General features: G+C 56.9%; 3 protein-coding genes across 3 annotated transcripts; 2 read left to right on the top strand and 1 right to left on the bottom strand.

Moving 5' to 3' along the window:
* Positions 1 to 302: 302 nt before the first annotated feature.
* GCG54_00004701 (Transcriptional regulatory protein pro1) lies at positions 303 to 2,564 on the top strand (the record flags this gene model as incomplete). Its single annotated transcript, XM_045404746.1, has 2 exons — positions 303 to 471; positions 658 to 2,564. The coding sequence occupies 2 exons, from the start codon at positions 303 to 305 to the stop codon at positions 2,562 to 2,564; spliced, it is 2,076 nt and encodes a 691-aa protein (XP_045262689.1).
* Positions 2,565 to 6,462: 3,898 nt separating this feature from the next.
* GCG54_00004700 (uncharacterized protein) lies at positions 6,463 to 9,042 on the top strand (the record flags this gene model as incomplete). The annotated part of the gene is made up of 2 exons (XM_045404745.1): positions 6,463 to 6,772; positions 7,865 to 9,042. 2 exons carry the CDS (start codon positions 6,463 to 6,465, stop codon positions 9,040 to 9,042), a joined length of 1,488 nt encoding a protein of 495 aa, XP_045262688.1.
* A 1,053-nt stretch (positions 9,043 to 10,095) lies between these two features.
* On the bottom strand, positions 10,096 to 13,825 carry GCG54_00004699 (uncharacterized protein; the record flags this gene model as incomplete). The annotated part of the gene is made up of 2 exons (XM_045404744.1): positions 10,096 to 13,651; positions 13,710 to 13,825. The coding sequence occupies 2 exons, from the start codon at positions 13,823 to 13,825 to the stop codon at positions 10,096 to 10,098; spliced, it is 3,672 nt and encodes a 1,223-aa protein (XP_045262687.1).
* Between the last annotated feature and the right edge of the window lie 336 nt (positions 13,826 to 14,161).

Below are 14,161 nucleotides of genomic sequence, written 5' to 3'. Positions count from 1 at the left end.
TGCAACGGTTCCTGCCACGCCCCCCTCCTCGCTGCACCCTTGTCCCTGATCACCCCGGTCTAGGACGGTCCACTGCACATCACTCACCTCACACCCCCCCCCCCCCCCCCCCCCCCCCCCCCCCCCCCCCCCCCCCCCCCCCCCCCCCCCCCNCCCCCCCCCCCCCCCCCCCCCCCCTCTGACCCTCGTCCGCTCCCCTCCCCTCCCACGCACCACCCCAGCCCAGCCTACAGCTTAGACGAAGCTGCTCGGCTTGCCATTCAACGCAGGTACCTCCATCGCGAGCCACAAGAAGGGTACAAATGTCAACACTACCCCCCAACCATAGTCGTAGCGACTTCATGAGATCAACAGCTGCAGTCAACATGGCCGTCGCATCTTCTGCGAAGGCCAAGTCGGCCTGCAAATCCAGCAATGCCAACAATGCCAACCCCAAGGCAAAGACACAGATGCACCGCCGTTCCAGGACAGGTACGTTTTTTGTCTCTTGTATCGTCCTTTCCCATCTTTGCCGTTATCGCACAGCTCGAGCTCTCTGTCAACCTTGCTCTCTCGGCTTACACCCGAGTTTGCCACTTACACCTGCTCCGAGCCGCAACGCAACAACCGCCAATTTTCACCCATTGAAGCTTCAAGACTAATTTGTTTCCTCTACAGGATGCTACACCTGCAGACTACGCCGCAAGAAGTGCGACGAGGGCTCGCCAATGTGCTCCGCTTGCAAACACCTTGGTTTGACATGCGAATACAAGCGCCCAATGTGGTGGAGCAACAACGATGCCCGCCGCAAGCACAAGGACGACATCAAGATGATCATCAAGCGCAAGAAGCTCTCGGAAAAGGCGTCGCACACAATCCAGACTTCCGTCGGCTCTCCTCCCGGCCTGTCGCACTCCTTGCCTACCTCTGCAACCTTCTCAGACCCTCTTGACCGCACCCGCTCCGCCTCCATCGACTCGCACTTTTCCACGGCTTTCAACTTCAACAGCCCGCCCACTGCCGAGTATGCTGCCTACAACCCCCAGATGCACCCTGACTTTATGTTCGGCGCCTTCCCTTCGCCGTACGAGATCGATGTCAAGACGGAACGTCAAGTTTACATGAACGATGTGCCCACTCTGAGAGAGTCGCATGTTTCAACCTTCAGCACCTACCAGACTCCCCCGCCCGCCGGCACCATCTTGCCTTCGTCGGTTCCCCTTGAGGGCGAGTGGACTGAGCAGGTCTACTCCGAGCGCAAGGAGTCCCTGAGCGAGGAGGCTCTCAACGTCAACTTCTTCGACTTCTCCCATGGCCCCGCCATGTCCAACCGCCAAGTCGCAGTCGAGCTTGACGAGAACGACCAGCGCTTGCTGGACCACTTCATCCAATTCGTTCTGCCCACCGTCTTCCCAATCCTCGAGTCCAACCAGCATGGCTCCGTAGGCTCCGACCTGATCCTCCCCGCTCTGCAGAGCAACAAGGGCTACCTGCACTGCTGCCTCAGCATCGCCGCCCAGCACTACAAGGCCACTATGAACGTACCCGGCGAAGAGATTGACCAGGACATCATGAGACACCGCTATGCCACAATTTCCTCCTTGTGCGATGCTCTCAACAAGGACGAGAACCACCAAGAGATTCTCGAGGCCGCCTTGGGTCTAATCTTCTTCCAGTGTGTTGTCGGACGCTACGATGACTCCCTGCCCGACATCCCGTGGCACCAGCACTTCCAGGCGGCCATCAGCCTCGTCCAGAAGCTTGATCTTCCCCGCGTGGTGTCAGATCCCAACGAGCCCGTCTCTCAGACTCCCTTCAACATGACCCTGACCTCTTGGATTGACATTCTTGGCGCCACGATGCAAGGACAGGCACCTACCTTCGCCCACACCTACCGCGAGAAGCACTTGTCAGCCATGCCCAGCCTGGGCCTACGCGAGCTCATGGGTTGCGAGGACCGTGTCATGTACCTCATCTCTGAGATTGCCTGCCTCGAGAATCTCAAGGGAAGCGGCATGGACGACATCACTCTCTGCCAACATGTCCACGCCCTCGGTGAGCAGATCAACTTGACCGAGATGGGCGAGCCTAGCCCCAAGATGCCTTACAACACCAACGGTAGCCTCTCTCCCAAGCAGCTCTCCAAGAACATCACGGCTGCCTTCCGCATCGCTGCGCGCATCTACCTCTGCAGCTTGGTCCCCGGCTTCAACCCGGCCCAGCCCTCTTGCGTTGGCCTCGTTGAGAAGCTCGCCAACGTCCTCCAGCTTATTCCCTCTGGACCTGGAGGCTTCGACCGCAGTCTCGTCTGGGTCTACCTCATTGGTGGCTCCGTCAGCTTGCCTGACAGCTCCTTCCGCGCCCTCTTCGATGACCGCGTCTCTCAGCTTGGCGATGTTTCCGACTACGGCTCTTTTGGCCGCCTCGCCTCGCTCCTCAACGAAGTCTGGATGCAGACTGGCAGCATCAAGTGCAGCGGTAGCCCCGCTGCCAGCCCCGGCTCCTCGCATGGGTCGGAGACGGTACCATACATCCACTGGCGGGATGTCATGCAGATGAAGGGCTGGGATTTTTTGCTGATGTAAACGGCCTGGCTGGTCCCGGGCTGTGCACATCAGTAAAGAGGCCTTCCCCTCTCTGCGTGGTATGTGTATCGTCTCCGCAAAGGTGATGCGGGCAATCGCCAACTTCCCTTCGCGTGAACCGGGGCTGCTGCAAGCCAGTCTTGCTCTGCTGGACATTCAACATTTTTTCTTTTATTTGCATTTCATCGTTTTGATACCACAATTTTCTGATTTACACCAACCTGATCCCAGGTTGCTTCGGGGTTACTAGAAGGACACCGCCGCAAGGCGAACGGAGCGGACATGAACTACGAGAGAGCAAAGACACTTGGATCACACTTTTTTCTTCTTTTTGGACAACTTTATCTCTGAGAAGGTTCACACACAGGGCAGCTAGGCCTGGCTGCCAGGATGACCGATGACGATGGATGACAGACAGGACGGGTAACAGCTGGGATGAGGCCCTGACATGCGCTTGGAGATACGAGATGCGATGAACGATACATTTTCCCTTTTCATCAGACCGGACAATCTTTTAGGGTTCCGCCTGATCTCATCTTCGCTTTTTCCCTCTCTACATTATACCTCAGCATGAGCCAAGGAATCGGGGCGCCTTCATTCGGAGTTTTAGGGTTTTTGGGACACTCGGGGAACAAGCATTTCGGTGCATCTGGACTGGATCGGATGGAAACGAAAGAAGGGCTCTGGGAGCTATGATGGGCTAGCTTCCCTGTTGACTTCTTACGCACGGGGTGGGCTCGATCGACCGCATTCACTCTATAGAGTCATCGGGGCGAATCGAGCAGGAATTGGGATTCATGTAATACCAAATATACCCAACAATTTCAAAAGTGATTACCTTTAGCACTTCCTCTCGGTATGATTTGTCTTTTTTGCACAGGTCTGTGAATGATTCGCAAGCACTCGACAGCAGCAAATTCACTGGTGTCCATCGTTCGAGTGTCTGGGCCAGTCTGCGTCAAGGGGGGGGAGGGGTGTCGGACTACGATCGCACTGCTGATTGGTGTGGCGGATCAACCACCACCTTCCCTTTGGAAGCACTTGAGCCGAAGCTTACCTACGACTTACAGAGATGGAGGGGGTGGGGGTGGTCAGCGCCATGGGACGATTTCCAGCCAAGCCAAAAAGAAAGTCTTCGTCTTAGGTGAGAGCTTTATTTGGGACGTGGATTTGGTCTGTCTACTTGACGGGAATATCGGGAACACATCCCATCACGGGTTGAGGAGGGACATTGGCATTGTGCGCGCGCCCATGCAGGCGTCCGTCCGATGCAAGGCGACTGGCTCCGACTTGTTTGCACGAGTAAGCACGAAAAAGGTTTGCAGAATTGTAACTTCGTATTTCCCCAAGGTCTTTCTTCGCCTCTTGAGCCATTTGCGAATCGTAATTGGTCATTCTTTCCTGCCGCGAGGATAATATCTAGATCGACTGAGACATTTGAAGGATGCGTGAGCACTTTACGCGCCCGCGCTCCAGTCTCCCTTGGAAACCCTTCCTTTCCACCCCAGCCCCGCCCGCCACTTTCACAGACGACGAGACGGTGCAGTCCTCGTGCTTGCGATGCCGGAGGTGGGGTTGTGTGTGTGTGTGTGAGGTAGTGCGACGGCTACGTAGTATGTATTCACTCACCTAGGTCAGTGTCGGTTCCGGCCGGTAGGTAGCGGTGAGGGATGGCAGGGGCCTCGGTGAGATATTTTCCGGGGTCTTGCCCGTCGTCGTTGTCCACCTGACATTGTCCATTGTTCCGTAGTGTTTCTTAGCCGACGCCGACGGTTTGCACAGATTAGGAAACCCGTCCAGGGTGTAAGTGGCAGGGTTCATGGAGAGCGGCCGAGGCGTTTTTTTCTCTCACTCACGTTTCGCGACGCAGAGAGTGTGAAAAAGAGATCCCATGCTGCCCGCCATCGACGTCAGGGCCCTTGTGTCAATGACAATTTGTGATGGGTGATAGGACGGTGGTTGACGGGGATGGGAATGGGAATGGGGAGAAAACGGGGGCGGTGTTTTGCGCCTCTCGTGCGGTCTGGAGGTTCCATAGAGGAGGTCACATGGTTTAATTCTTTCTTAGTCTCCTGGGGGGTGTATAAATTGGGGGAAAAGGCATCACAGTATTGGAATAACTGTGAGGAAGATACACTGAGAGTGTGTCTTGTTCTTGATCTTCACCTGCAAATTCCAATGCTCGAATTTACAACACACCCCTCTGCTGGTATTTCCTGTGTGGGCATTTCCGAGCAGACGAGAGACTGGGCAGGGGTGTATGGTCTAGCATTTTGGGTTCGTTGTCTTGGATGACGGAAGAACGAGGGACGGGAGAGCCCACTTCCAACCCCACGGTTCAAGGAAAGGCAGGGGACGTGGATGATGGATGATGGCAGGGCGGGAAGGAAAACGAAAGAGTCGAAGAAAAAATACGTTCACCGCCGTTTTCGAGTCACAGCGCGCGGGAGTGTGAATCATCGTGAATTGGCAAAGATGGAGTCTTGGGCTGGCAATTCGTCTCCGTTGCCGGGCATCCTCCGTCGTTCGGCCTCTTTGGGGCTGGGAAAATGGTTTGATAGGCAGTGGAAAGGGTTTAGGGGACGAGCAAAAAGGCAGGAAAACAGGGAAAACGGCAGAGGAGGCCCAGGGCCAGGGGGTAGGGTAGGTAGGTCACGCCTTTCATGGGTACCCACGTGATGGGCCGAACTGCGGCTGCTATTTGTCTTTTGCCATATTGGCGGTATGGTATGGTTCTTCTCCCTTTGCCGAGTTTATGACTATCAAAGTTCCTCCCATTCCTCGAGCTTTGAGAGGTTGTCTCTGGGGGTGGAGGGAAGGAAGGGGGCCCTGCAGATGCAGGAGGACATGAGGAGAGACCACTGGATCGGGCGTGCGATTCTCTGTTTCTGGCTGGGGGGGGGATTCTTTTTTGTCAGTTGGGCATTTTTGACGAATGCCGTCTTGATGCGTGGGAGGGGCGTGGTTGAAGATTTTCGGGGCCTGTTGGTTCGGAGGGGCGCGACAGGCGCGACACTGGAGGGGGGAAACGTTGGCAAGGCGGATTTTTGACGTAGATCACGGAGGGGTTCACACTTTGGAGACGGGGACCCTGGGAACTGTCCGACTTACACCGACGGCGATTGCGACGATGGGACGTGGTCGTCGTTGGGTTTTCTTGCCTCGGGCGCATTCACACGGCACTGACTTGCAGACGAACATCGGCCACAACACACGCCTCCCCCCTTGACAAGCTGAAGGAGACCAGACGGGTTGATGATGCTGGCCCTGCAGCAGACGGGCAAGGCCTACTGCGTATTGGAGAGGCCGTTGGGTCGTGGCCGTTGTCAATGGTCCGGTTTCTTCCTTTCGGGGAGACTCTGCGACTTGTCAGTGGCAGCGAGGTCCTGCCGGCTGCCGATCGGGCGCCTCAAGGTGAGGCTTTCGCGAGACGGTGGACGGGTCTTGTGACCGCTGCCGAGAGGGAGCCCGGAAGAGAGCGGAGCTGGCGCTGCTGTCAAGCCGGGGGCCAAATGCCACATACCAGGAGGCGAGTGGCTGGAATGGAGGCGTACGTCACATGTGGCTTGGACGCATGAGGTGGCGGCGGCCTATTGGGCTGTGGCTCCGGCAAGGGCATCTTCGCTTCGAAAACCTGATGAATAACCTTGTTTCCCAGCCCTGGCCAGGTTGCCTCAACTAATACCGACTTATTCCTGACGTTGTTCTCTACTGCGTATACCGAAGACCGGTGGGAATAGTGGCCAAGTAACAGTTCCCAAAAGAAGTCAAGTCGGAAAAAAGCAAAAGACAATGGCAGAGGGGCGGACGCTAAAAAGGGAACGACAACAGGAACCTAGCGTGGGGCACTTGCACTGCACAATGGAGTCGCCCCAGGGCATCAGATGCAGGGGCCGCCATGTGGTCGACGCCGTCGGCGAATCACAGGCGCGCGTTTGCGGTGCGCGGCTACACTCTGGCACTGCGCAGCGACCCCTTCGCCTTTTCGTTCGTCGGCGGCTTCTCGCTGCACTGCAGTCTCAACCTCTCACAACTCGGCTTTCACCACAAGAAATTGCTCGAACCGGCCGCCGTTCAAGGGGACCGGGGGCCCACATGCGACGACTCTCCGGCGCTTCGTCGAGAGCCTCTCGTTTTCAACGGCCCGGCGACTACCCAGACCTGCACTGCCTCATGGCCAGACTCTGAGCCGCCCAACTTTGGGGGTCGTAAGGTAGGAAGCGCTGCAACGCTGGGGACCAGAGATATTGCAAACCAAACCATACGGCTCGCGCAACACCATCGCTCCACCCCATTTACCCCAGCTCCGGACGAGGAAAAGCAGCAATGCCCTGCGATCCAGTCGCGCTTGCATAGGAGTTTTGCAGGCAAAACCCTTCCAAGTCGCCGCGATGCCGCCCGCTGGCCGCTTGGTTGGCCACCGTCCAGCCGGGACCCCAAGCAGCATACGGCGATCGGGTGGCTACCGTCCTATGCATAGGACCCCAAGCACGATCGTTTCGCAGCCGCGCAGCAGGCGAAGAAGGAAAAAGTCTGCCAGACTGTTTCTTGCGTATGGGTGCCGTGGGAGTCCTCCTGCCGAGTGGCAGAGCTGAGCTGGAGGCCGTAGAGGGCCCCTTGCCGCCTTGCCGCGATATGTGCAGGACGAAAAAAGATTGGGCTTGGACGGCCTCTGTCTAAACGTCGGGTGGAAACAGAATCGTCGTCTTTCAGCCCATCTTTCGAACGATTCTTCCTCTCCTCTTCCTACCCGACATCTGATTCCATTCATTTCTTTCTCTGAGGTCATCATTGCCTGTTTCCTTGGGCCGTGTCCTCGCTTCTTTTGTGCGGCCTCTTTGCCTACTCGATGAACAACTAAGTGGTCGTTTCCTTGTCCTCATAAATCACTCTACGAATAGTGACAACTTCATTGTCTACTTGTCTTCGACCTACCACGAAACGTCTCCGAGCCTCGACCTACTTCTACACCTTTGTGTCTCTGTTCGAGAACCGCCGATGGTTCTGGTCTTCTGTTTTGTCCTCTCTACCTATTGACACATACCGCCACCTGCCTCTGACTTACACACGCGGTTGACTCCGAGGAGCAAGAACTGTGTTTCACGGAAACTTGTCAACCTTTCGCAAGACGCGCTCTGCAAAAAGGATCTGGCCGATTACACGGCATACACTCAACATCATTCCCCCAGCTATGGCGAGGTTACGAAAATGCACACGAGCCACGCTGCTCTTAATCCTCCTCGCCTCCGCTCATGCAGCCTCTCTCCCGTCCATCTTCCAACGACAGTCGACATGTGCAGCCGAAGGCTTCTCGCCCTGCAGCGGCACCGGCTTGCCCTCGTCCTTCTGCTGCAAGTCGGGCTCGACATGTGTCGCCCTGGCCGGCAACACCACCGTCCTCTGCTGTCCCGAAGGAAGCAACTGTGACCGCATCACGCCCATCAACTGCGCCGTCTCGTTGCAAGACCCCGACGCTCACCCTGACGCCGTGATCAAGACCACGGCTCTCAAGAGCAAGCTCCCGACCTGCGGCACGCAATGCTGCCCGTTCGGCTACACCTGCAACGGCGCGAACCAGTGCGTGAAGGACGCGAACCAGACCCAGAAACCGTCTACGGTGCCGGCTTCCGAGCTTCCCACGACCACGCCGGGTGCTACGTCTAGCGTGCCCATCCCGAGCGTCACCGTGATCCCAACAACCGTCGCGACCTCCTCCCCCGAATCCACCGCAGCGTCTGCCTCCGCAACCTCGACCGCCACCGCGCCGGCCCAACAAGACGGCAACGGCGACAGCAAGGACGAGAACAACAACGGGAGCACGTTCCCGACGGCCATCGTCATCGGCGTCCTCTGCGGCGTCCTGGCGGGCGTGGGTCTCGGCGTCGCCCTCCTCCTCTTCCTCGCCCGCCGCCGCCGCCGCAACACCACCATCCGATCCGAAAAGAAGCGCAGCGGCGGCCCCCGTCCTTCGACGTCCACCTCCTCCTTTGGCAACATCATCTCGGACCCCATCCCCATCTCGGACGCGGCCAACCGCACCGACTTCATCCTCAAGACGCCCTCCACCGTCCACTCGCGCAACTCCCGCACCGGCTGGAGCGCCTACAACCACTCCCGCAACTCCTCCTCCACCGCCACGACGCTCGCCGCGCACCAGCAGCCCCCCATCGGCCTGGCCAGGAGCGACTCCGTGAAACCGCGCACCCCGCCGGATCGCACACCGGAGCGCGCCGGGATCCCAGTCCCGCCGATCCGCGGCATGCGTCCAAACTCGGGGCGGCGCCCGCCCGGCGCGCAGAACCCCCTGCTCCCGCGCGAGCCGAGCAGCGAGAGCATCAACGTCTTCGCGGACCCGCGCACCGTCCTGAGACCCGGGCACAAGAGGCTGACGTCCTTCACGGAGATGATGGAGGAGGCCGAGCTGGGCGACGTGCGGCGCGGCAAGCCCTATGTGCCGCAGACCCCGAGACAAGTCTGATGGACGACGTTGGGGTTGATGTGGGTTGACAAGTTCTCATGAATCTTTTTATCACTCTTTGTAATTCCTGTTTCTTCTGCCCCTTATCTACGGTGCAAGGACTTTCGTTTCTATACTATTCTTGAGTGGGATGATAACGGTACATGCTGGCATGGGGATTTGGAGAAAAGATCGCATAGACGTTCGCTTTTTCTTGCTTTTTGGTCTGTTTTTCATCTGGTTTAGATTGCAGCGCTCTCTCCGCTGGGCGACGGCGTTCCTGTTGATGGGCTTGGGATGCATTTGGCGTTTGTTTGGAAAGGTTCTATTATACCCCACGGTCGCTTTTTTATAATAGTTGTCGGTCACCTGCATGGGTTAGGTGCTGGGCCCAAAGTAAATTGAGAGTATACACATACACAACGTTTTACAGTCTAATGTCTCCCCGCCTCCAGTGGAAGGAAATATTGCGTACTTGCCGAGAATCGGCGGCTTAATGTGACAACCGCCTAGGTTCGCCCCCCATACTCGATGAAGGTTTCGTCGCCGGTCGAGTATTTACATGTACGCCATCACAAAAGCCGTGTAGATGATGAAAGGAAGTATATGAGGACGTCGCGAAGAGGGTTCGTCGGACGGAATAGGCTTCTTAACCCATGAAGTCTGGATACACACAGCCGACACGGCTGCTTGGTGAACGAGGCAGGTGCGAAAGTATGACAAGAGTCTGAGAATTTATACATTTAGATTGTGAAAATCTGTACTGAGAAGTGGTATACGCTAAGAAATGATATCCTTGGCCGACGCATGTTGGTCGTCGTTAGATACCGACTGTGACTAGAGTACGGCTGTCCCGTGGACTCTAGCAGGCAGGAAGGAAATCTAAAACCCTCCAAATCATCACCGTGCTGCTTTTTCTTCCCGGCTAGGTGCCCAAAAATATCAACCAGATTTCCGTCTCTTGACCTATCCAACTCCAGTGCTGAAATATCAATCGTAATAGTCAATGTATCCAAGCCAGACACGAGAACAGATTCGCTGCCCCCAGTGGAGAGCTAGATTCCGGCCACGTCCTCACATAACAACACACTTCTTCTCTTTCTCTGGTTTGCCGTGGTGTTCACTTCTGCTCACGCCCGAGACATCGGTCCACGCAGCAGTGCTGGCAACCTCGGGGTCAATCTTCTTTTTCTTCTTCTTCTTGGAGCCGTTCCATCCTCGCCTCTTCGCGTCCTTGATGTTTTTGGCTGCGCTCCGTTCAGCACGGCTAGGTTTGCGGCTCACAGACGAGTGTGACTGTCGACCAGCTGAAGTTGTCGACGGCGCCTGGAGCCAGGCCGGCATTAGACTTCTACTTCCGGAGGCCTCAGCGGGCCCCGGCGCAGCGGGGTTAGTAGAGTTGACGCTGTATATAGTCTCGAGCCGCTCCACCGTCGGCCTTAGGGGGCCAATTTGCGCCGGACGAGGATGACGAGGAATGGGTGCCAACAAAGGCATCTCCCCTCGGCGGTTGGACTGTTGGCGTGTGGGTAAGTCGTAGGCACCCACAACGCCCCCAGGAGTGCTGATGATGAGTGGTTGATCCTCAACGGGCGAATTGTTACCATTGTTCGGTATCGGGGGTTGCTCTGCGCTCAACGGAGGCCCAGGCTGGGGAACGGACGCTCTACGTGAACCGGGCCTACGACTGCCGACAGGAACGCGCTGTACAGAACTGAAGTTACCAGAAAACCGCCGAGGGGGAGTTTGCTGATCATGGTGCTGTAAGCTAGCCAGCTGGTCGGCTCTGGGTGGAGGCGGCAATGCGGAAGCCATAATCATGTCCACACTAGCATTGATCGCGGGAGCTGAGTACGGATGGCTGGCTAACGGATCAGCCTCAGGGCCAAGTTGGGGCCCACTGGCAGGCTGAGCAGATCTTGGCCATGTTTGTGCGTTCGACAGACGCCTCACCAGGGGTGTATGAGTATCGTCGATTGGCTGAGACATGAGCGGCCCTGCGATGATACCAAGGCCTGCGGATGGTATTTCCAAGCCCAAAGAGGGAGGAGACTGGGTTTGATGAATGACTGGTGAAGCCAAAGAATCCTGTGGAGATACCAAGTCGGAATTAACCCTTCTGCTCGTCGGCGAAATGACTGAAACCTCGCTAACGATGCGGTCGCGTTCATCCGTGGGCTCGGGTTGGCTCGGTCTCCTCGCCGCGACCCGGGGAGAATCAGGTGGTGAAACGTCGTAGATGTCGTCCTCATCGTCCACACGAGAGACAGGAATAGACAATGGTCGATCTGAGTCCGCTGTGCGAGGTCGGCTCATGTGCGTGGTGTCACTAGCGACCCGCAGATGCTGGCTCGTATTGGCAGGACTGACGCTGCCTGGTTCCTGGTAACTAAGAGGACGAGGAGATGTCTGAGCGAGAGTCGGACGACTGGGCAAGGGCCAGGCTGATCCAATCGTGGGCGCGGCTGTCTGTGTCCTAGATGGCTGGGTCGGAACATGTACACCGTTGGGTGTAATGGCAGCGTTTCGCAAGAAAGACGGCAGGTCGCCTGGGTCTTCCTTTTGGTATGGCGGCGGCGGAGGAACCCAGTTGTCAGCATCGCTCTCATGAGGATGCTCACGTCGGCCATCAGCACGTCTATATTCGACCGGCCCAGCAACGGGAGGCGCGGGGTTGCGACGTCGATTCATTGCAGCCGCGGTTGCGGCGCGGCGGAGCGTGTTTGTAGATCGAGGTCCATCATGAGCGTAAGGGGCTTCAACGGCCTCTTCTTCTTCAATCATGGAAGCTGTTTCACCTCCTTCGTCCCGGGCAGTAGCAGATGCCGGCTGCTCGACATTGATGCGGGGTGCGGCACCCACACGCCTGGGAACCAGCGGGTCGTCGTCATCGTCCTCGGCCTCGCCAATTTCAGGTTCTTCTCTCGGCTGTGGCAGAGGAGGAATTGAGGGCATAGGGTTGCCTCGGGTCGCAGCGCTGGTAGCGGCACGAATCAAATGACCACGATCACCCCGTCTCTGTGCTACAGTCCTACGGCGAACAATAGCAACCTCGGTGTCGATGTCTCTCTGTTCCTCCTCCAGGACTTCAGGTTCTCTTGTGCCGACTTCGATCTCAATCTCGGTCCTAACGCCGTCCTCAATACCGTAGTCGAAATCAAGCAGAGTGACCCTGCCGCCATCGATAAAGTCGATGTCGTCTTCGTCCACGATGGATTTCGTAGGGGAGATGCCGCGAGCCGCGACGACCAGACGTTCCTGTGAGGATGTTTCGCCGAAGCCAGAAACCCATTTCACAGTGCTCACGCCCTCGAGCTCTGCAATCTTGGCTCCCCAGACAAAGGTATTCCGCAGCTTGTCGCAAAGAATCTGCCATTGCGGCACTCTGGGGTTCTCTTGCGCTCGCGCAGATGACGAACGAGACGGAGGACCGCTGTTGCGTCGTCCTTGACCCGTAGAAGATGATGAATCGGACCCAGAAGAGAACTCGGGCACAGCGTCAAGATCTTCTGGCACACCATACAGCCAGATGTCCTTGCCCTGAAAACCGGCGCTGACCAGGTCGCCGTGATAGGTAGCTGCTGGGAGCGTACACGGCGTGAGTTTCGCTTGAGAAGCCGGGTGGGGTTTTGGACCAGTGAAATATGTCGTCCCGTTGCGCAAGTCGTCGATGCGTACGGCCCTGAAAGTCTCAAAGCTACGATCATAAGTAAAGGTCCAGGCTGCCTCCTCCTGGCTTGAATCTTGAAGAAGCACAGCGTGACTGCAATCCCGACTCGTGTTGGGGAAGAGGATTGAAGTCGTCCAAAGAGCGCTGATGTTATCATCGGCCATTTGGTTTCCGGGGTCGTAGTAGGGAGCGGTCAGGATGACGGTGTTGGGAGGCGATGAGTGGACAGTAGTTCCAAGGATCTGTGTTCCGTCAAAGGAGAAAGAAAGGGAGTCGACACCATCGCACTTGACGGCTCTCCTGTCCGTAGGCAATGCGCCTGGATTGACCATCGAAACCTCAATGCCGCCTTCGTAAGCTGCAGCCAAAACGGAACCACATGGCGACAAGGCGATCGTGCGTGGGGCATGGTCTAAGATCAGGGACTGTGTGCGGCGGGGAGGCTCCGGCTCAAGATCGTAAAGATCAACCTGCATTTCCGACGACAAAACCGCCAACATAGAGCCGTCGTCCTTTATGCAGGTTGAAACTGGTCGGCGCAAGATCTTGAATTCCCTCTTGACGTCTATTTCTTTCCCTCTCATATCAAGCACGTAGATTCGAGAAGAATTGTACGCCAGCACATGGTGACCGCGGGGAGACGGACTGAATTGCATCCCTTCGCCGCCCGGGCATGACGAAGAGCTGATGGAATTGGATATCAGGCGGATAACGGTCTCGCGGGGTCTCAGGTACGCTTCGAAGAGATTGCGCTTGACTTCTCGGGCGAACAATCGCCTAAGTCGGGGGAGGTCTTCATCTTTGACGTCGGCTTCGCGCAGAGGAGGATGGCTCGCGGAGTAGGATTCGCATTTCGAGAGGTGAAGAGCGTAGAGCTGCGCATGCTGAGAGACTTGACGCCATTTTGAGTTGAGGAGGACGAGTGAGGCAAAAGAGTCGGGGTCGGTAAGCTGGAGAATCCTAGAGCAGGATGGGTTAGGGAATGCTGCAGCCTAGAGCTGAGGGACAGAAAGCATACTGCTGGATGATTTCGTCGGGCAACCGATCAAAGGCGGGATCTTGGGAGAGAATGGGGAGTTTCTCAATGGACGACCGCGGCGCCCCTTCCCCACGGATATCAGTGCCGGAGGCCATAGTCAAAGAGCCTCAAAGTTGTTGTCGCAAGTGAGCTAGGAGCGCGAGGGGCGGGTGGGATATGTCATGATGAAATCGTCTGGAGTTGTAGGGCCGGCGTTGAGACGAAGAGAAGGGCAACTGCAGTCTGCAGCAGATGAATGCAGACGAGGGAGACAAAAAAAGGCAGAGCAAGGCCAAAGCAGAACTAGAAGCGAACCAGGCCAGTGAGGGCTGAAAGTGAAAGTATGGCGGGAAGAAGAGTGTGGGATCACACACAGATGCATCAGCGTGGCTCGCTCGTTCGCGGCTGCACCTGCGCGAACGCAAGCAAGGTGTGGCGAAGCGACGCTAATG

Source organism: Colletotrichum gloeosporioides, assembly GCF_011800055.1.
Source record: "Colletotrichum gloeosporioides strain Lc1 chromosome Unknown consensus_54, whole genome shotgun sequence".
Taxonomy (NCBI): Eukaryota; Fungi; Ascomycota; class Sordariomycetes; order Glomerellales; family Glomerellaceae; genus Colletotrichum; species Colletotrichum gloeosporioides.
The sequence above is the reverse complement of the archived record's forward strand: the minus strand, read 5'-3'. Positions and strand labels throughout refer to the sequence as shown.